Source organism: Leuciscus leuciscus (assembly GCF_965113295.1).
Source record: "Leuciscus leuciscus genome assembly, chromosome: 15".
NCBI classification, from domain to species: domain Eukaryota; kingdom Metazoa; phylum Chordata; class Actinopteri; order Cypriniformes; family Leuciscidae; genus Leuciscus; species Leuciscus leuciscus.
Window position 1 is genome coordinate 14,746,780 of NC_138739.1, and position 23,049 is coordinate 14,769,828.

General features: G+C 36.4%; 2 protein-coding genes and 2 long non-coding RNA genes across 4 annotated transcripts in view; 3 read left to right on the top strand and 1 right to left on the bottom strand.

Moving 5' to 3' along the window:
• LOC309476224 (SLAM family member 5-like) overlaps nt 1–23,049 on the top strand; it is a 232,245-nt gene that overhangs the window by 73,477 nt on the left and 135,719 nt on the right. The window lies entirely within an intron of this gene.
• LOC309476430 lies at nt 760–11,308 on the top strand. Its single transcript, XR_014198140.1, has 4 exons — nt 760–1,341; nt 1,457–1,512; nt 4,172–5,216; nt 10,695–11,308. It is a non-coding gene; the product is annotated as an uncharacterized lncRNA (long non-coding RNA).
• Nucleotides 4,332–8,087, bottom strand: LOC309476301 (uncharacterized protein; the record flags this gene model as incomplete). Its single annotated transcript, XM_082139590.1, has 3 exons — nt 8,030–8,087; nt 6,078–6,410; nt 4,332–4,438 (listed from the first exon to the last, which is right to left on the bottom strand). Exons 1-3 carry the CDS (start codon nt 8,070–8,072, stop codon nt 4,332–4,334), a joined length of 483 nt encoding a protein of 160 aa, XP_081995716.1. The 5' UTR covers nt 8,073–8,087.
• Nucleotides 16,473–19,092, top strand: LOC309476494. The gene is made up of 3 exons (XR_014198207.1): nt 16,473–16,562; nt 16,678–16,744; nt 18,091–19,092. It is a non-coding gene; the product is annotated as an uncharacterized lncRNA (long non-coding RNA).

Below are 23,049 nucleotides of genomic sequence, written 5' to 3' on the forward strand. Positions count from 1 at the left end.
ACAACGTATGTTATCAGTGTTATCATGTGAGATGCCTGGGACGAACGCGCAAAAAAAAATTCCTCTTTCGCAAATACGCTTAAAAAAAGCCCGAACCCCGTCTATCAATCATAAATAGTGACAGTCTTGTAAATAGTTGTTTGTTACTAACCTCAAAGCGCTATTTCAATCCTGTTATAGTAAATTTGTAACATGGTTTGGAGTGCCTTGCAATAGATGACCATGTGTAAACATAATGACTTAATAATAAAAGCTGTGGCAGAAAAGAGACGAGCACTGATAAAGCGTGTTCAGTAAGCTCGTAATGCTAACGTTAGATATAACATTTGTATGTTATCAGCTATTGCGGACATTGACCGTGAGATGGCTGGGACGAACGCGCAGAAAGTTTACTCTTCCACAAATACCCTTAATAAAGCCTGAAACTCGTCGCCAGTCCACCGCCAAGCCACGACACGAACCGCAATAGATTTTTTAAAAAGGGAGGTTAAAAATAAATAAAATGCTGCGTGGAATCATCCAACCAAAATGCGGCGTGAACGCAACCAATCAGCTTGTGCAGCGCACAAGTCCCACCCCTGAAAGTTCCTGAACTTTGAAAAAGTACTACCTCATGAGCAGGGACTATCGGAGGGGGAAATATTTACCCGGAACTTCATTTAGACCCTGGTTCCTGCGGTGTAAACACATCGAGTACCAGCCCAAAGTCCCTAGTTCCTGGGGAAAGTTCCTGCGGTGGAAACGCGGCTTAAGTGTGTATTTACTGACCTGATCTGTTTCCCAAAAGCTTAGTAAGCCCAAGTTGATTGTGGAGACCATTGTGTTCTCTGTGATCAACTTCTTTCACAATGCGTTTGGAAACGCAGCCGTGTTAGATTTTGGTGTATTTGGCCGAGCAGTGGTTTGGGTGGCTCGCCAATGTATTAGATTTCTCCAATACATAAAATAAGTAAGCTTGACCAGAGTTCTTGCGGGGAGAAGAATTTATTGAAGGTTTCTATGGGCCATTTGTCTGTATGGGCCATATGACTGTGGGCCATTTGGTTCACACCTTTACAGACACTGTTTTCAGTTGATTAAATCTAAGTCACAATGTAGATGAAACTGATGACTGAAAATACAAAATCTTTCACCTGGACTATTTTGTTGTAGACTGACACATTCTTTACCATAATGACCGTCTCTGTTCAGCCGTTACAGCACTGCTCCCACAGACTCTTTCACAGTCTCCTTCAGTTCCTCCAGTCTCAGTGTCTCTGATAGTGTTGATCTCTGCTGGATCTCTGATGATTGTTGCTGTAGTCGGGATCTTCTGCATCTGCAGGAAATGTAGAAAAACAGGTCAGGAATTCTATTATTACTACAACTATTAATGCATTTGAATCAGATATGCAAAATTCTGTATAAGAATGCAAGCTCTGTTGTTTTTAACTAATCTGTATTATTGTTAAAGCAGTTCAGACCCAGGAGGAAGACAGAGCAGATTCAGCATTGTGTAAACCAACAACGAAGGTAAGATCATTTATGACTGTGTTGCGAGAAGTTGTTGCAGTGAGTTAGTGTGATTGAAGCTTACAGCATCAGACGGTCAGTGAACAGAATTAGCCCAAACTCAGACAACAGAAACCCTTTAAATCTCAAAAGAACATTAAACACTAACAGATCTCTCAAGATATCAGCGTCTTCACTTATTACAAACCAGTTTGACTATTATTTCATACAGAAGTTATTGTTGACAACGGAGGTTTAGATGTTGATCTTTTATTAAAAATAATAAAAGTTATTTATGGTGATTTCAGTGTTTGCTTTAGTTGGGCTCTTTTATCTGAAGTTTTTTTCTTTTTCCTGGCTGTTGTAACTGTGTGTCTCTAAAGCACATTTGTTATGGCCACAAAAAAAAAAAAAAAATTCCAAGAGAAAATCTGATCAGGTGATGTTGGTTACTTATTGGTGATGATATAATCATCATGCACTGATACTACCCAGAATCAAATTAAATCATTAATTAAATGATTTAATAATATGAGTTATTAATTTCACATTATGCAGTGCTTTGATATTTTGAAAGATTTTATAAAGTCATAATAAAATATTTAGACTTGAGATTGAGGAGTGAAAACCATCTTGAGATTTTCCCTTCTATGTAATACACTTTGAGTGCAGAGAAAAATGCTATATAAATATAATGAATTATTATTATTTTTATTATAATTCATCTGATCAGATTTGCCTTTTTTGCCATAACAAATGTGTTTAATAAACACAGATAAAGCAGTCAGAGAAAAAGTCAGTTTTAAAAGTCAACAATCAAGAGCCCAACTAATGCAAACACGAACTTCAAACTTTATTATTTTATCAACATCTAAACCTCTTTTAATTTCCTAAAATAACTTTAGGCCTACATTTCCATGTAATTTAAGAAAATGTATAAATAATAGTATTTTTTCAGTATAAAAAATAGAATTACTGTAATTTGTCATGAATGGCATAATACCTACAATGATCGATCATGTTTGTAAAATTACAGAGTTTTGAGTATATTTAAAATAAAATAAAACAACTGTAAAAAACTGTTTATTTTTTCATAAATGTTCGGGAGCCGATCAAAATGATAGTTTTAAAGCATGCTTTTAAACTATTTACATTAAGTAGGCCTATGTACTGTTTGCAACTAAAGTTAATTAGCATAAATCGAAATTTATTATCACAGAAAAGTTTTGCTTTTTACTCAGTCCTTATTCTAATATTTCTGAATATTTCTGACGTACTCCACATGCCTGCGCTACTTCTGAAATGGAGGACAAATGATTGTCGTTTTATCTTGTCCAGTGTAGACACGGTGTCTGTACCCAACTGTCAGTACCAAACATTCTGCCACCACCTTTTGTGTTAGCGGAAGAAAGAGTTTTCTTTCCCTTTCTTTTTTTTTTTTTTTTTACATAGCCTACATGCTACGGTTATGCACGATTTTATCCTTCGCGGGTTCAAACAACAGACTTCGATGTTTGCCGTGGTCGAGGAGACTTATGAGCAACATGCCTTCTCTAATTGCGCACTTTTATGTACCACAGAATTTTTTCCCCCAATTTAGAAATCTACATGGGCGCCTGAACAACAGGGCAAGTTGGATTTAACCCGCCATTTTAAAGCGTGATATAGTGGTATATTTGTAAACCACAGCACATGTTCTCTCTTAACTCAGACAGTGTGGACACTGCAAGTTTGTTCACATAGCGATTATCAATGAAGCATTTGGATGTCATTTGAGTTACCGATTTCCATTAATAAGGGACAGCAATGCTGGTCCAAACATCAAATCATTCAAGAATAGGCTACATAATTAAAACTTTCAAATCTTAAAACCATGACGTGTCTTGCTCTATCAAGCAGCCTGTGCTAAGAAAAGTATTGCCGTGTCTACACAGGAAGTTTGTGGTGTATCATTATCTGACTGCTAGATCACTGCCATTTTACTCAATACAGGGGGGTAGTGATCAACGATGATCAAATCCTGCATGTACTGGATCTGGATTAGAGTTAGTACTGCACACTGACTCACACCTCTTGACCACATTTATTCTCAGACAGGATATATCTGTTTTGACTTCACTCTTTGTATCATATATTTTGGTATTGTGGTGTATGAAATTCTATTTTAATTTAGTGGTTCCCCAATATAATAGCATCCAGAAACTCAACTAAAATGTTCTACTTTTAATTTATCATATGGAAATGTACCGAACATTCATTATTTTATTGAGAAAATATTTTAGTTTGTCTTGTATATTTTTTTCATTAGATCAGATAGCATTTTAAGCTGTCATATGATCACGTTACAATGTACTCCACACATGTAGCAATCTTCTGGTGTCTGATTAGGAGGCAATCAAAATAAAAGACAAAAAAACACTATTAAGAACAACTATTCACAGTGTACATTTATGTTATACCATGACACTAAAGTGGGGTCATAAAATCCCAATGTTAAATATATAATTATAATTATTAATAATAATAATACAAATATTAATATAACTCACTTTTAATTGTTATTATAATTAAATAGCCATTATTTCTGAACCCATAACAAACAGAAGTTACAGACACACCACATACAGATCTCACAGGTCTGAATCTGTAATAAATTCTGTTTTTTGTTTTTTTTCCACAGGCATTTAAATTTACTGCACATAATCTCACCTGATCACGCTGGTCCTGCATCTCGATGTCTGTTTAAAAAACAACAAACTCAATTAAACACACATTACTTTGCGTTTGGATAAAAATACATTTTCACAAGTCTTTTCAATCTTGCAAGGACAATGCTCACCCTATTGATGCTTGCAATAGTAAATCACAGCAGCCGTTACAGCTGCAGCCACCAGGAGAACAACACCAATACATAATCCTGCTACTGCTCCTGAAGACAGAACTGAATCTGGAACAGATAAAGATAGGCAGTCATTATGACTAGAGAGTGAATGATAATACATACGATATTTATCAATATCTTTGAGTCAAATTTACACTTCTTTTTTACTTTGACTATATTGATTTAACTCTATGATTTAACTGATAAATGGCTCCATCTGGTGTGATTGTGAAGAACAGCAACATCACTGCACTGCGAGCTCAACAGAAAACAGTAGCACTATTTTTATGCATTTGTACATGTTGATAACTGAATCTATTCTTTTTTTTCATTACGCCAGGATCTAAAGTGACAGATTCTCCTTCCATAACTGACTGGTTCTTCATTTCAACTTGTTCTGTTGCAGGAACATCTGAAACAATTTAAAGGGATAGTTCACTTTGAAATAAATTGTTGGTATGTTTTAGCTTACCTCAAGGGCATCCAAGATGTAGGTGTCTTTTTTTCCGCAGTAGTTTCAATTTTGATATTTTTAGGTCAAACCGTTCTTGTCTGTCAGTCATATAATGCAGGTCGATGGTCATTATCTCAAAGAGCATGCACAGAGTCCAAATTAAAACAATTCCCCGTCGTCCAAATTAAACAATTCCCCATCGTAAGTACACATTGATGGCCTAAGACACGAAACGAGCGGTTTGTGTGAGAAAACGAACAGTATTTATATCGTTTTTACCTCTTATACGCAGCCATGTCGAAGTGATCTGATCTGACGTGTGCGCAGACTGGTGCATAGATATATACACACTAGATGTCGCCTTGTCTACGGCAGTTCATTGGAACGAATGTCTTTAAGGCGACATCTAGTGTATATATATATGCACCAGTCTGCGCACACGTCAGATCAGATCACTTCGACATGGCTGCGTATAAGAGGTAAAAACGATATAAATACTGTTCGTTTTCTCACACAAACCGCTCGTTTCGTGTCTTAGGCCATCAATGTGTACTTACGATGGGGAATTGTTTAATTTGGACGACGGGGAATTGTTTTAATTTGGACTCTGTGCTTGTGTTTTGAGACAGTGACCATAGACCTGCATTATATGACTGACAGACAAGAACGGTTTGACCTAAAAATATAAAAATTGAAACTACTGCGGAAAAAAAGACACCTACATCTTGGATGCCCTTGAGGTAAGCTAAAACATACCAAAAATTAATTTCAAAGTGAACTATCCCTTTAACCGCCGTTTGGAGGCCCATATTGTAAAAAAAAAAAAAAAAAGAAAAAAAAAAAAACATAACCTGAGAGAACTGTGGAAATGAAAGATTACATTAAGACCTTTCTTGAACTTAAATCTGAAATAGAAATCCATGTTTTGTGTTTATGAACGTATTGTAATATTTATTATACATCACTACTAATCTAAGAGAAGCTGATCAGAGATTGTATGATGAGAAACTCTTTACCAGAACACACCAGCATTTATTTTATAAATCAAAACTAACTGTTAACACTAACAGCTCATCGATGGCAATGATTCAGTTTTAAATCAAAACTAATTTATTTTGAAGTAAAATCTACAAATTCCACTTAAATAATTTTTCTTGAAATTTTATATTGTATGTGAATTAATATGCAGGTACACAGAAACACACACATTAATGATCTGATTTAAACATATAGCTATACTAAATTACTCACTAGTGACAGTAACATTGAACATAATTGGACTGCTGAAGCTGCTGCTGCTGTTGATGATCTGTAGTTTAAAAAGTCCAGAGTCTGTGTTTCTGGTGTTTGTGATGGTCAGAGATCCAGTCTGATGATCCAGCTTCAGTCTGTCTCTGAATCTCTCTTTACACTGAACATCTGTACAGATCTTACTCTGATCTCCAGTCATTTGAGCCAAGCGAGTTTTATGAAAATACCATATTATCTTTTCTTGTTGGTTTGTTTTAACACCAGTGTTTAGAGTGACTGAATCTCCCTCCATCACTGACACTGACTCTCCATCTGTATCAACACCAGAGACACCTGGAGAAGAAATGAACAATTCCTTGTAAATCATTTTTTGGACATCACTGATTCACACATTCACTCATCAGACAAACATACATGTATCATGAATGATCTTAACTGAACATACAACACATCCTTCTTCACATTTCAACCTTTTTCTCAATATATTTGTGAATTCATGCAACTAATTTTAATTTTCGTCTCATAATTAATACCCATAAGTATCCATTATGAACATTTCATAGATAAAAAGCGTATCATACAATAAAAAAATAAAAAAAGATATTATTCTAGTGGGCCGAGTTGATTTATGTGTTATTAAAGCAAGATGGTTGGGTTTTTGTGTTAGTAAAGTTATGTGTGTTTATGTTCAAGTTAGTTCGGGTTTTCTTGGTTAATTTACTGCTTTGTTATGTAAAAATTGGGGGGGAAATTCTCACCGTCATAGAAAAAGATGTGTAAGATGGGGTTTTGCCTCTGCAGTTCTTACTCTGTGTTCACAATAAAAAGAAGTAAGAAGACAGTACTGTTCCCTGCTAGGAAGATTAACTGATGCTCTTAACTCGCGCTATATAGCAATTAACCTAGTAAAACTAAAATAGTGTAGTTTAGCTCCAGTCAGAGTCAGCCCCACGTTGAATAACTGTCAGCAGTGGTGTGCACCTCCTCAGGGGCAGGGGTGGAAGGACCAAAAAGGGCACAAATTTATTATTATTTTTTTTTTACATTTATTTATTAAATTAATTACCTGTATTTAAAGCAGTACCCGTATGTCTGTTGTGTTTTTAAATATTTTAATGACTTCCTCACAATTAACTGGAATATCTCCCTCGATGGAGAGCAGTAGGTCAGAGAGCCTCTCTTCATTACCAATGAAAAGACGTTGATACAATTAGAATGTATAACACATCTAACAAAAATAGGGAAATTATGATAATATTACTAAATATTATTTACTTTACCAAACAAAACAGTTAGAATCAAGAAGGTAATTATGAGGAATTCATGTTTAGTTTTGTTGATGTTGTAAATTGTATATATGTATTCATGAAAGTGTTAGCTATCATGAAATCAGTAACACTTTACAATATGATTTCATTAGTTAAATTTGTTAACATAAACTAATAATGAACTGCACTTCTACAGCATAATCTTAGATAATATTAATTTCAGCATTTACTAAAACATTATTAAAATCAAAATTAGTATTAGTTAATATTAGTTAATGCACTGACTGACATTACATGAACAAACAATTAACAGTTGTATTATTATTAACTAAGATTAACAAATACAGTAACAAATGTGTTGCTCATTGGTTCATGTTAGTTAATATGAATAATAAACAAATTAACCTTATTGTAAAGTGTTACTATGAAATCAAAGATATAAATTCCATACAATTTAGAGTTGGACATGGACTTGAAATTTCCTTTCACTAGATGTATTTCCCCAAGCTAATAATGCTATTGCCTTGGATAAAAACAAATTACATCATCAGACTCACAAATCATGAAGAATGACATGCAAAATTATTGTGCATTTACAGCCAAACGAAATCTGAACTGAAACCAAAAGCTGTCCTTAGCAGTATACCTTTTAATGTGAATCACCAGAAACAAATGCATACTTACCAAGCTGTAAAAACCACAATAGGATGAAAATAAGAAAGCTCATCGCCTCCTCTGACACTGATGCAGATTCTGTGGAAACAAAAGAAGCCTGCCGTTCGTTGATGCCAAAAACAAAAGTAATCAGACTAATGGGAGAAGGACTCACATGATGAAATCCGAGATTCAATTCTAGTCCATCACTGACATTTCCATTCTAAGTATGTCTCATTTATAAACACTCACCAGTTTGAAAACACCCACAAACTTAGAAACGTCCACTTTTGTTCCACAGAGACCCCATTTGTAAAAAAAAAAAAAAAAAAAAAGCAAAAAAACCACACATTATAAACCATTATTATATTTAATTTTGACCATTATAAATGTAGTGTTTAGTATATCATACTCTGGTATACCACCCTAAATTACATTGTATCACTATAAGAAATATTCATGTTACAATTCAAAAGATAGAATTCAGAAACGTAAGATATAAAGTGCAGAGATCTCCTGTTATCTTGATATTTTCTAGGCTATCCAACATTTGTAAAAGCCGCCATCAATGTGGCCATTTTTAGCTATACATCTCTTTCAAAGGTGCTGCATCCAAGCCAGAAGTGGCCACATTTTCTAATGATATTTAGGGCTGTCAACTGTACCGTATATTTGTCAAAAGTGGCCCTAACTGTTATTAATTAATATCTTCCTTACTGCGCCATAAGGCTTACACCCTGTTTAGCCAGTGCTGACATTGCCGTACATTTGCCAAATGTTGCCCAAATTTGGTGTAATATATTTGGGCCATATTTGCTATGCCATGTGTGGGCCACTTTAGGTTCACATTCAGATTTGCCTATGATTACTGTCCCTCATCTTTGCCAAAACTGGTCCAGATATGTTTTAAGATAACTGGGCCACATTTGTTGCATTATATGTGGGCCACTTTAGGCTCACACACTGGTTAGCCAGTGCTTACTGTGCTGTACATTTGCCAGATGCGGCCCAAATTTGGTGTAATGTATCTGGGCCATTTTTGCTATGCCATTTGTGGGCCACTTTAGGTTCACATTCACATTCACCAGGGATTACTGTCCCACATCTTTGCCAAAACTGGCCCAATTATGTTTTATGATAACTGGGCCACATTTGCTGCAACAAATGTGGGCCATATTTGGTTTACATCTAGATTAGTCATTGTCGATTGTGCCAGAATTGCCATAGGTGGCCCACATTTGGTTTGTAATATTTGGGCCATATTCATTATTTATCAAATGGGTCACTTTAGGCTCACATTCAGATTACACATTGCCATGAGTGCCGTATCTTTGCCTAAAAAGGCCCACATGTGATTTAAAATATTTGTGCCATATTTGCCCTTTTACATGTGGGCCACATTAGGCTCACATACATTTTGTCCGGGTCATAACAAGGCCTGCAGTGCCGCATCACATTCGTCTGATATCTGGGTTTCGAATGGATCAATATCAGTTTGTTGCATTTACACGTCTTTTACCAGCAGATGTCCTCAGCATGCTACTTTGTCATCTTACTACTGTCATCTAAACAGTGAATCTAGCTAGTCTAGTGTAATCGAGCTAATCTAACAGTGAGTTTAGCTGACAAAGTCAATAGTGGAAATAAAAACAACACCTAGTCAACACCTTTTATATAGGCTATATAATATATTATATATATATATACAACGCCTTATTCACTGCAACTTCAAAGGAAGCAATACAATGTTGTCGAAACCAGCGCTGGATACCTGAGGTAATTTTGTTTGCACTATTTGCAAGCCTGCATAATGATCTCATCATTAATACTTCTCACTATTTATTCCAAGCGTCCATTTTTTTTTTACGTATCCTTGAAAAAAATGTCTGTACCTCGGCAATTAACTTCTCCACAGTGTCGTCTGCATTTTAAATGCATGAGTCCTTTAAATTCGAGTGGATTTTGATTGGCTGTCAGTGTTTTATTATTCGACAGGTCGAAAAAAATCGTTCTGACAGGGATCCCAACGATATCGTTTCTCATATCTTTATCGTTATCGTCCTTGGTGTGAACGGGCCTTAAGCGTATATGAATCAAGCAGTTTAGCCCCAGTTTTTTGAAGAGACTCGATCACTTTATATAGATAGATTTACGATGACGTCACATTTCTCACGCAACTCCTTACGGCGCCATCTTGTGTGTCAAGTGGGTCAAGCGTTTGTGTTACAGAGCATGATAATATCCTGAATCGGCATTATTCTGAACATGATAATCATGTTGTGTTGTTGTTGTTTTTTTACCCAGATGGTGTTGTCTTGACACTGAGTCTAAATGTACCGTATAATAAGGGCTGTGCAGATATCAGCCGCCTGGCTACAGCGACAGTTCAATGCAGGAGAATTCATGCGTGAATTTAACTGAGTAGTACATGACCATGCACTCGCACAAATGCGACCACATACAATTTTAACTCGCACATTCTCATCATATTTTGCCTTGCAAACATCGTCTAATGTGTCCCTGTAAATAACCTTCACCTTGTCGCCAGGTTTGGAGGAATTTGTCATCGTTATCTCAAGACAAAAGAGTCTTTATATACTTTATATACTTATACTTTATATTAACTGGCTTTCTATTAATGCAGGACAGTGAATGAGCCGTGTCTCCCAGTGGCTTACTGACAGCTTTGACCAAGCGGGAAGGAAGTCGACCGGAAGTTGAAGCCGGCCGCGTGCCACCATCTTGTAGCAGAACTTCACCTGCTGTTAGCATCCCATTGACTCCCATTCATTTTGGCGTCACTTTGACAGCGAATAACTTCACATCTGAGGCGTTTAAAGACTCCATTTGTCCATTATTTATTTCTAAAGAAACACGGCAATGTATAAAATGCTCCATTACCTTGTAGCTTACGTTATGGCCCCGTAGAAGCAGTTTTTGTAAAAGTAGGCTAACGATTGCGTCATAACCACGCGACTCTCTGTCGCACAGTAGAGAGATTACCGGGGGAACGTGGAGGCAAAATGACAAAATAATTAATCAGAATACTTAGCAAAAGTTTCTCCTGCTCCTAGCTCATGGACAGCTCCTACTCACACTCTCCGTCTCTGCAAGATTCGGAAGGGAATGATTCAGATTTCTCATGCCACAGCCACTAGAAGACAGACGGGTTGCTCACGTCACATCTACGTCGTCAAGCTCGGTTTGAGTCTGCGCGTCAGGAACGGAAGTTCTAAAAAATCGCTAAAAATGGGCTTCACTTGTCTCAATTGAGTTCCAATGAGATGGCGCTGTCCACTTCTTATACTGTCTATGGCTTTGACACACAACATGGCGGCGCGCCGCAGAGGATAATGGGTAATTCAAGAAATGGAAACCCATCTATAGGGGCTTTCAGACCTAGTAGTGCTAGGAACTTAGTTCTAGGAACTTTATTCTAGTCACCAGGGTGGTTCCACGAGTAATGTTTCCAGGAAAATGTTTCTGATTGTATTCGCACCACCAGTTTTACTTTGACAGTGCGGCTGATTAATCAGAAAAAGAAAAAAATTATATCTCTTGCTTATGTTTTATCATTTAATCATTTATATCTTAAATATAATTTAATCAAATGTATTAAATCACATTTTAAGAAATCATTATTATCGTGTTGATGTGTTTCTCTCAATATGATGTTTTATCATATTGAATATCATATTCATACGTGAATATCATTTTAATGTGTTTACCATTATTATCATTTGAAATGTATCATGTGTATATATATATATATAATGATTTTCTTTTATTAATCTTTATGCCTCAATGTAGCTGATTGACTAAGGGGTGAACTTTTGTACTTCTTGTGAGATGGGGAGCAAAGTTTCCGAGAGACAGACCGCAAGTGCTTGGATGTCTCATTTAAAGTGAAAAACAATGTTATCTTGTCTAAACATCTTGCAGATGGGACATGTTGTGCAGCAGTTTCTTTCTTGTGTATTGTTTTGAGATCAACAACTTTCTGACACATGTGGGGTATGAGGCAATATGTGTATTGTGCCCCCACTCCTCCAGGGTGTGAAACCATGAAAGCTGTGTTTGTGTCTTGAGGGTCTGCTCGGATGAGATATGCTAAAGAGGAACTTAGCCCCTTATGATGAACAGATTATACTCTAATGCAATGCAAATATCTAAACATCCTCTAAAATACATGTACTTGAGATGAAAAATTAAGATTGAACAAAATTAAGCGAGTTTATGCTTAAAACAAGAACAAATATCTATCAATGGTGTTTGAAACATGGAAAGCAGTTTTATTTAGATGTAAAGTAAGCAGGAGAGAAAGAAGCCCTTCACCTACCAACTAAACGCACATCAAACAAAAGCCCACTCTCACCTACAAGATGTTTGTCCATGTTTCTGAAGAAAACCGACCTCAGCAGGTTTCAGTTTGACTCAACCTCAATGAGAATGACAAGAAGGATAATAGATTTAATCTTTTTTGTTTTGCACACAATTGAATTGTAAAATCAGTAAGATCTAATTTATCAGGTAATTCAACGAGATTCACACAATATTCCACTCTTTTTTTTTTTTATTAATACACCCAGACAACTATCTTTCAAACATTATCAATGTTAAACGATTGTTTAAATGAATGATAAAGATTATTGTCCACTATTACAGTAAGAACAGTTAAAGTGTGTGTGTGTGTGTGTGTGTGTGTGTGTGTGGTGTGTGTGTGTGTGTGTGTGTGTGTGTGTGTGTGTGTGTGTGTGTGAGTGTGAGTGAGAGAGAGAGAGAGAGAGAGAGAGAGAGAGAGAGAGAGGAGAGAGAGAGAGAGAGAGAGAGAGAGAGAGAGAGAGAGAGAGAGAGAGAGACTATTGTGGGAGGATACGAATAGATGCCACTATTGTGGCAGTCTGGCAGATCTTGTTAGATCAGACACTGGAAGGGTGAAGAAAATGTTTCACATGCTTGGTTTGTTCTGTTTGTGCTGGAGGTGTCCAACTGGTAAGTTTTAAAAACATTTTATGGCTTAATATCTCACATTTGTTTCAGAACAAAATGACAAACTACTGCTATGGTTTAGATTAGACTATTTACACTATCACAGACCAAATCAAACTGAGATTTTATTTTGAGATATACTTTGGATTCAGGCCTCTCTGGTTATCAGGACATTTTTCAATTGTAATTTTAATGACTGGAAAAGTCATGGAAATGTATTAAAATGTTAAAAGTCATGGAGAATTATGCAAATGTATATGATGGAGAAACTCGAACAGTGGAGGCTCAGAAATGAAATCCTTCATTGTGCCACTTTCAAAACTCAGGCATTTCTTTGTTATTTTAAATATATGCATTTTATACAAAATGGATAAATGAAAATTCATGCCCAGCTATCATTAAAAAAAAATTTTTTTTAATACTTCTGCAGTAATTTTGAATGGCAACAAATGTAATACAAATGTATTTGTCAAAAAAACTATTCATTTTTACTTTCAAACCGCAACAGATTTCATCCTTTGCAAACCATTAGTAGCCTTAACCGGCATAAAACCTGTTTCTGTTTGTTCTCCAGACGTGTTTGGTGATGATGAAGTGAATCAGTGATGGAGGGAGATTCTGTACTTCTACACTCTGATGTCACTGAAATACATGAAGACGACGATATACTGTGGAAATTTGGAACTGAAAACTCTATTATAGCTAAAATAAGTAGAGAGAAACAAATCTTCTCCACATATGATGATGTTCCTGATGGGAGATTCAGAGACAGACTGAAGCTGGATCATCAGTCTGGATCTCTGACCATCACAAACACCAAAAGCACAGACACTGGACTTTATTCACTAGACATATTTGGAGCTGAACATTCATCAAAAACATTCAGTGTTTCTGTCTATGGTCAGTAGACATATTATTTGTCCAAATGTTCACATATTCTTGTTTTATTAAAGAATATTCTGTGTTCAGCTAAACTTAAAGGGTAAGTTAAAAAATCAAAATTCTCTCATCATACTCACCCTCATGTCGTACCAAACCTGTAAGACTTTCGTTCATCTTTGAAACACAAATTAAGATATTTTTAATGAAATCGAAGAGATTTCTGTCCCTCAGTTGAAGAGTCTTCTCAACTACCACTTTGACGCTTTAAAAAGTTCATAAAGAGATCGTAAAACTAATCCATATGAATTGAGTAGTCCAAATTTTCTGAAGAGACATGATCGCTTTATATGATGAACAGATTTGATTTAGATTTTTATTCAAAAAAAAACATTGATCAGCGAACATAAACAGAAGCTTATGCTTTGACGCATGAGAATGAACCTTATTGTTTCTTGCAGAAGTTTAAACGTGCTGCGTAACAGGAGAATGAACCTCATTGGTTCTTGCTGAAGCTCAAACGTGCTGCGTAACAGGAGAATGAACCTTATTGGTTCTTGCAGAAGTTCAAACGTGCTGCGTAACAGGAGAATGAACCTTATTGGTTCTTGCAGAAGCTCAAACGTGCTGCGTAACAGGAGAATGAACCTCATTGGTTCTTGCAGAAGTTCAAACGTGCTGCGTAACAGGAGAATGAACCTTATTGGTTCTTGCAGAAGCTCAAACGTGCTGCGTAACAGGAGAATGAACCTCATTGGTTCTTGCAGAAGTTCAAACGTGCTGCGTAACAGGAGAATGAACCTTATTGGTTCTTGCAGAAGCTCAAACGTGCTGCGTAACAGGAGAATGAACCTTATTGTTTCTTGCAGAAGTTTAAATGTGCTGCGTAACAGGAGAATGAACCTTATTGGTTCTTGCAGAAGCTCAAACGTGCTGCGTAACAGGAGAATGAACCTTATTGTTTCTTGCAGAAGTTTAAATGTGCTGCGTAACACAAGAATGAACCTCATTGGTTCTTGCTGAAGCTCAAACGTGTTGCGTAACACAAGAATGAACCTCATTGGTTCTTGCTGAAGCTTAAACGTGCTGCGTTTTGTAATTGTAATTTTCATGCCTGGAAAAGACATTAATAAACCTCATTGGTTCTCGCATGTCAAGTGAACATGCTTGAGAGTCAAAGTGGTAGTTATGTTGACTGTCAGTGGAGGTACAGAAATCTTAGATTTCATTAAAAATATCTTCATTTGTGTTCCGAAGATGCACGAAATGAGGGTGAGTGTAACTGTCGTAGTCCAGGAAGATCTGTGTGTGTAAACCTCACTCCCATGATCTCAAGAGGCACACTAGCCACAAGTACTTGATGCTGTAGTCTTTATCCCTCTTGTTAGAGCGCCCGACTCCTACACCAGAGACTACAGCTCGAATCCCACTCAGAGCAGGTTGAGTAGAACCGGTTACATGAGTAAATGATGACAAAATTTAAATTTTTGGGTGAACTTACCCTTAAAATCTCAATTCGCTGCATTTATGGCATAAGGTTGATTACCACAACAACAACAACAAAAAAAGATTTGTCCCTCGTTTTCTTTAAAAAGAAAAGAAAAAATAAGGCACTTACTAAGAGGCGCTGTGTCAGTTTTTGGACATTTTAAAAGCAGAAATGTAATGCTTATTTAATTTATAAAATAACATTAACACTTACATTAGTTTTTATAAAAACACTTACATTAATTAATCTGCTGAAACCTGTGTATTATTTGAGCTGTAAAGCTGTTTAAATCATTCATTTTAGTGTTTAAGGTGTTGTGATGTCAAAGCAAAAAGTTACTGTAAATATAACTTTACACATAAAAGGATAGTGTGTTATTTTGTTTTCACATTAAACTCATGTTAACACTCATATTGTTCTCATCTTGTCACTGTACAGTGAGTATTTTGATGTTTGCGGATCGGCCCTGTTCACTGTCATTGTGAGTCTCACTGTAACCCAGATTTTTGCTTTTCTGCTGAAAATAAATTGTGGTTATGTTTATTCTCTCATATTTCCCAGCTCAACTGCACACTCCTAACATCACTAGAGACTGTTCTTCATCATCATCTTCATCAAAATCATCAAATTGTTCACTGCTGTGTTCAGTTTGAATGTGAGTGATGTGACTCTCTCCTGGTACAAAGGAATCAGTGTATTGTCCAGCATCAGTGTGTGTGATCTCAGCATCAGTCTCTCTCTACCTCTGGAGGTGGAATATCAGGATAAAAACACCTACAGCTGTGTGCTGAACAATCCCATCAGCAACCAGACCACACATCTGGACATCAACACACTCTGTCACACATGTGCAGGTACCACAGCACTGATGATATATGTGTGTGTTTACTGACCTGATCTGTTTCCCAAAAGCTTTGTAAGCCCAAGTTGATTGTGGAGACCATTGCCACCAGTGTTCTCTGTGATCAACTTGTGTCAAAATGTGTTTGGTAACGCAGCCCTGGTCTCTTTTGTTGTAGACTGACACATTCTTTAATGACTGTCTCTCTTCAGCCGTTACAGCACTGCTCCCACAGACTCTGTCACAGTCTCCTTCAGTTCCTCCAGTCTCAGTGTCTCTGATAGTGTTGATCTCTGCTTCTGGATCTCTGATGATTGTTGTTATAGTCGGGATCTTCTGCATCTGCAGGAAATGTAGAAAAACAGGTCAGGAATTAAATTATTAACTATAAATATTAATGCATTTGAATCAGATATATAGAAATTTCTCTACAAGAATGCAAGCTCTGTTGTTTTTAACTGATCTGTATTATTGTTAAAGCAGTTCAGACCCAGGAGGAAGACAGAGCAGAGATTCAGCATTGTGTAAACCAACGACACGAAAAAAGGTAAGATAATTTATGACTGTGTTGCAAGAAGTTGTTGTAGTGAGTTAGTCAGATTGAAGTTTGCTGCATCAGACAGTCAGTGAACAGACCTGTGAATAACAGTCCATCCATTATAATTATTATTGCCTTGGGTGCAGATGAAAAAAAAAAAAAGTGTTTTTATGCATGTTTTTATTTACATTAAGTATATACTGTTTGCAACTAAAAAAGATAATTAGCATAAATCTAAATGTATTAGCACAGAAAACTCAGTCCTGATTCTATTTCTGTCATACTCCACACGCCTGCGCTACTTCTGACATCAAGGACAAATGAATTTGCAACGGTTGTTTAGTCGTGTTCAGTGTAGACACGGTGTCTGTACCCAACTGTCAGTACCCAACATTCTGCCACCAACTTTTGTGTTAGCAGAAGATTACTAATTTTTTAACCTTGGTCATACATTTTAGTATGACATACAAACGCTATGGTCATACATGATTTCATCCATCACGGGTTAAAACGATATACTTCGATGTTTGCCGTGGCCGAGGAGACTTAAGCGCAACATGCCTTCAGACGTGATGTGGAATGCTTGTCCTTCTCTTATTGCGCTCTTTTATTTACCACAGAAAATTGTTTTCCCAACATGAAATTATACATGGGCGCCTGAAAAACAGGGCAAGTTGGCATTTGACCCAGCATTTTAAGGGCCCCCTGGGCTTTACCTTTAGAGGGGCCCTTTATCCCCCAGAACTATTACTTACATTCACTTTTTTTTTTCTAAATCACAAAGTGCAAGTTATCAGCCTTTTACTTTGCAGGAATAAATGCCATCATCCGAACCTATTGGCCTGTCATATTAAATGTACACACATATCACTGCATGAACTACATTGGCACACAGTCCGAACAGTGGCTGAGACAGAAACATTGAGACTGTTGTTGTAAGCAGCTTAAATGAAGTTAGGATATGCTTCATATGGAGAGCTATATGGCGCTTTCTCATCCCGTTTGTTCTGAATTTGAACACCGAACTTCAAACTCATTGACGCCCCTTCCTCAGCCCGGGGCCGTTGCATTAATGCTGCCCTGAATATACGCCTACCTAAATGACTTGCATGTATGATGTCATTTCCTCTCGCTTCTGTTCTTGTACTTATGTATTGATGCTACAGTTCTACATTGTGAAATAATCAGGAGGCATTCAGTTAAATAAATTATAAAAGAAAAAGGAAATCTGTTAAACATAGTGGAATTGGTCTGCAATTAATTTCCACTCCGAGTGAATTTGAAGCAAAATTATATTATTAGCTTTTAAACTGTCGCATCATCAGATTCCTGATTGAGTTTGTGTTTCCTTACAGAAATCAAAGACGGATGCTGTGTATGAAAATGTCCCCAAAAAACGATGATCAAATCCTGCATGTACTGGATCTGATGTTAGAGTTAGTTACTGCACACTGACTCACACCTCTTGACCATATTTATTCTCAGACAGGATATATCTGTTTTGACTTCACTCTTTGTATCATATATTTTGGTATTGTGGTGTATTTAATTTAGTGGACTGGTTCCCCAATATAATAGCATCCAGAAACTCAACTAAAATGTTCTACTTTTAATTGATCATATCATATGGAAATGTATAAACATCAATTATTAAATATTAATCACACCTGTCTCTGTACTCGTTCGTCTGTCATTTACTATTCCAGAATTATTATTTTTAGGGAAACTTGACTGGATATTAACTGCATTACATAGTGACTGCATTATCACACAATATGATCTGCTGGATATTTTGTCAAATGTAACACAAGCACATCATCGCTCTCTAGTGTCCAAAGCAGAGAATCACATCTCTAAGAATAGCACTACTTTTACTCGCTATACAGTAAATAGATTCTGCTGTTCTCATAGATGAACCACCTAAGAACATGACTACTGATGGCTATTTGAACAACAACACTATGATAATTCAATTGTATTTAATCAGAAGTGTAATTCTTGATATTCTGCTGAGCTCGTGTTCTGTGAGGAGTGACTGCAGTGATAATAACACCAGTTCCAGAACAACAGCAACACATATTCTTCCTATACCTTATCTTAAGACATACGTGGATATTTCATGATAAAGTCTTGTCATTACTAGATCGACTGATAATGGGGTTTACTGATATATTTGACTGGTAGACCTTTCTTCTTTGGTCGTGATAAATGTGGGTTTTTGAGGACTACCAGCAGCATCAGTGCACAGGAAAACTAACTCATTTATGCCCTTTTATTCAGTATGATAATTGTGTGTTACTTGCAGTGCACGTGAAGATGACAGATTATCTAAATTGTATTAAACGAACCCATTGTAATCAGTGACTGTTAACACTGGATGCTGCGCCTGCGCGATGTGACACGACCAATCCGACAGTAAACTGATGTTTGTCTTTGCTGATGTCCTGTTCTGACAGCCCTGGTGTTGCAGCAGACCTCTGGAGACAGATTACAACATGAAACAAACAAAGAGGAAAATCGTGAATCGTGTCTTTCTGTCAGATCCTCTGTATGAGCAGCGCCTGCAATGCAGATAGTCTGACTCTAGGGTCTGTATGCGGTATCTTCCCGTATCAAAATAAGAGTCTCTGCTCAGATTGTCCATGTGAAAAGGTAATAGTCTTTTCTCAATGTCCATATTCAGAGTGCAAAAGGGAATATATTTATTAATTGTTCACACTTTTCACAGTCGCACTACTTCTGACAGAGTTTTCATGTTTTAGGATTTTTAACAAACAAATGATTTGTACCAAGGCCCGCAGGTGCAAGTAAAATGCCCCCACTCTGACAAAGCAAATTGCTTTTATACATTTACAGCAAAATCAGATTACAAGCAGTTTAAGCTTAAAATAAAAAAAAGACAAGCCAAAATAACAGTAGATAAATATGAATATTAATGTATGAACCATGCTGAAAATCAGCCTATTTGAAAAACTGTGTTAGCTGATGCTAACTGGTTAGCTAACTAGTTAGCTGATGCTAACTTGAGGTATTTTTTAAATATAAAATCCAAATATTTTTATCCAAACACCTAGTTAGATTACATTTGATGGAAAACCAAATGATGTGTTGTTCAGAACATGGTAACATTAATTATGATAGTGTGAAGCGATGCCACCTGGGGGCGTTTTACTCCACAGACTAGAATTCAGAATTCATCTTCCAGAATCTGACAGTAATTTTTTGGAGTTTATTTTTAGTTCATTTTTAGTCCATCTCCTACCCTGAAGTCTGTTTTGCAGAATTGGACTAAAAATGAACTCCCAAAACTTACTGTCAGATTCTGGAAGATGAATTCTTCAAACAGTGGTAGAAGAGGATGTGGTGCTGGTCTTCAAGAGTCACTCTCAATCTGTCTGTCTATAAAGCCTATAAAAAAAACAGTCTTCATGTATTTTACTACACTTCAGCTTGTGATTATTATTAAGAGGGGATACATTTTTAGGATTCTTTACCTAACCTAAGTCTCTGAGATCCTGACACCTTGCTCTTCTGGAGACTCCAGGTAGGTTGCCGTTCTGGAAAATGGTGGCGCTGGAGACTAAAGGGTTCCTGATGGTTTCACACTTAATTCTTCACCTTCATTCTTAATTCTTTTGCAGTTAACATGTGTCTTTTCTTCTCCACCTGTATTTCGTGAGCTTAGAATTATAAGGTTCTATCTCCACTTTTGGTCAAATTGAGTTTTTGACAAAATCTGATCCATTAGGTGTTTATTAATGCCTGTGTGGTGTTATTTTTGTAAAAAAATATTTTGTTAGTAGTTATTAATCAAATAAAAAGGTTCCATCTCTCCATTGCCAGCTGGGATTTTAAAACTTTGATGCTCAATATCTCGGAACTACCCTAAACGGAGATAGAACCTTATAATTCTAAGCTCACGGCTTAGAATTATAAGGTTCTATCTCCACTTTTGGTCAAATTGAGTTTTTGACAAAATCTGATCCATTAGGTGTTTATTAATGCCTGTGTGGTGTTATTTTTGTAAAAAAATATTTTGTTAGTAGTTATTAATCAAATAAAAAGGTTCCATCTCTCCATTGCCAGCTGGGATTTTAAAACTTTGATGCTCAATATCTCGGAACTACCCTAAACGGAGATAGAACCTTATAATTCTAAGCTCACGATTTGTCTAACCCTGCTGACCCAATGAGCATTTCACTGTCCAATGGTCATGCCTTAACTGCAATCTCTAGTATTGCATTAGTATTGCATCCTTCTCATGGGCATTTAATCATTTTTGACGTTTCAGTCTTAGTTAAATCTCTTTTTTGGCTTATTTTATCTGTAAAAGAAAACGTGCATAATAATTCTGCACACCTGAATTAAAGGCGTTTTTCATTTCCAGCCTTCATGAACAAGTATATATCGCTTATAAATGATTAAATACAAAATTAATAGTAGTTATTAAGATGAATATGTTTTGGAATTGCCAAAATGTGCCTGGGAATAAAATATGATTAGAAAATCAACGTGCCTAATAATTCTGCACTGTATGTGTTAAATATGATCAATGTTTTGCTATTGCTTTTCTCTGTCTGTGTCAGACACCGTTTCTCATCATGGTTTAGGCCTATTGTTTCTGTAGAGTAGAAGAGAGACTTTATAGCAGCAGAACAGGAAGAAGCTCTTCACCTATATTCACACCTATATTCACACAGGCTCTAATTAGCCATTCTCTCTCACAAACAAGTTGGTCCACCAACAGATCAAACCTCTCTGAAGAACACCAACCAACCACATCTTTCGGTTTGACTCAGAAGATGAACTTCAGTAAACCAGTATGTGAGATCAGACACGGGTTTAATTTTTTCCATACACTGAAAATGTGAGCTGAATACACAGCCATTTTAAAATTAGACTTACACTCCATTTCACTCTACCATGTTCATCATATATTTTCATCCAACATTCACACAATATTCTTCTACTTTTAAATATTTAACATCGTCAATGTTACATTTCAAATATTATCAAAATGATAAAAAAAATAATGTTTTCCACTATTAAAAACATAGTTTTATTGTAGTCTTATTATAAGACTGTATGTAACCATTTATAACATGCGTCAGAGCGGTTGTGCATGTGCACTATAGGAGGGTCACTCTCTGTTAGGGGAGGATTCACACACATGATTAACAGTTCTGTTACGCTTGCTTTAATCAGTTTGAGTTTTCACTGAACTGAAAATGTTTCACACGCTTGTTTTGTTCTGTTTGTGCTTCTGCCGTCTGATTGGTAAGTTATTAATATATTTGTGTGGTGTCCTTTATTTGCATTTCAGTTACAATTAATTTATCATGTAACTTTACATTTATTTTAGAAGATAATTTTAAAACACATTGAAGACAAATATATTGATTCACATGTCTGACTGTTGTGCAGTTCAGCATCTCTGCTGCTGTTCTTCAATTCACATTTAAAGGTTAAAACTGATTTCAGGCTTTTTAAGAGCATTAATCAGTGACAAAACCTCTTTATGTTCTCCAGGTGTGTTTGGTGATTCAGTGTCAGTGATGGAGGGAGATTCTCTTACTCTAAACTCTAATACTGAAATACCTGAAGATGGAGACATGCTGTGGAAATTTGGAGCTGAAAAGTCTTTCATAGCTCAAATCAGTAAAGCTGCTGGGATCTTCTCCACATCTGATGTTCCTGATGGGAGATTCAGAGACAGACTGAAGCTGGACGATCAAACTGGATCTCTGACCATCACAAACATCAGAACTGAACATACTGGAGATTATCAACTAGAGATAAGTGGAGCGAAACGATCATCAAAAACATTCAGTGTTTCTGTCTATGGTGAGTAGAGACATTATCCTGCCCTTTGTATTTTGTTAGCTATTTACATATTTAAATATTTGATCATTTCATAGTTTGAGAAGACGGACACACTCCCTGCTAGTCATCACACTAAACACATTGAACTGAAAATAAGATTGTTGTTTAGATTCATCCATATTTTTCTTTATTCTCTCATGTTTTCCAGTTCATCTGCCCACTCCTTACATTACCAGAGACTGTTCCTCATCTTCATCATCATCAAATTGTTCATTGGTGTGTTCATCAGTGTTGAATGTGTGTGATGCGACTCTCTCCTGGTACAAAGGAATCAGTGTATTGTCCAGCATCAGTGTGTGTGATCTCAGCATCAGTCTCTCTCTACCTCTGGAGGTGGAATATCAGGATAAAAACACCTACAGCTGTGTGCTGAACAATCCCATCAGCAACCAGACCACACATCTGGACATCAACACACTCTGTCACACATG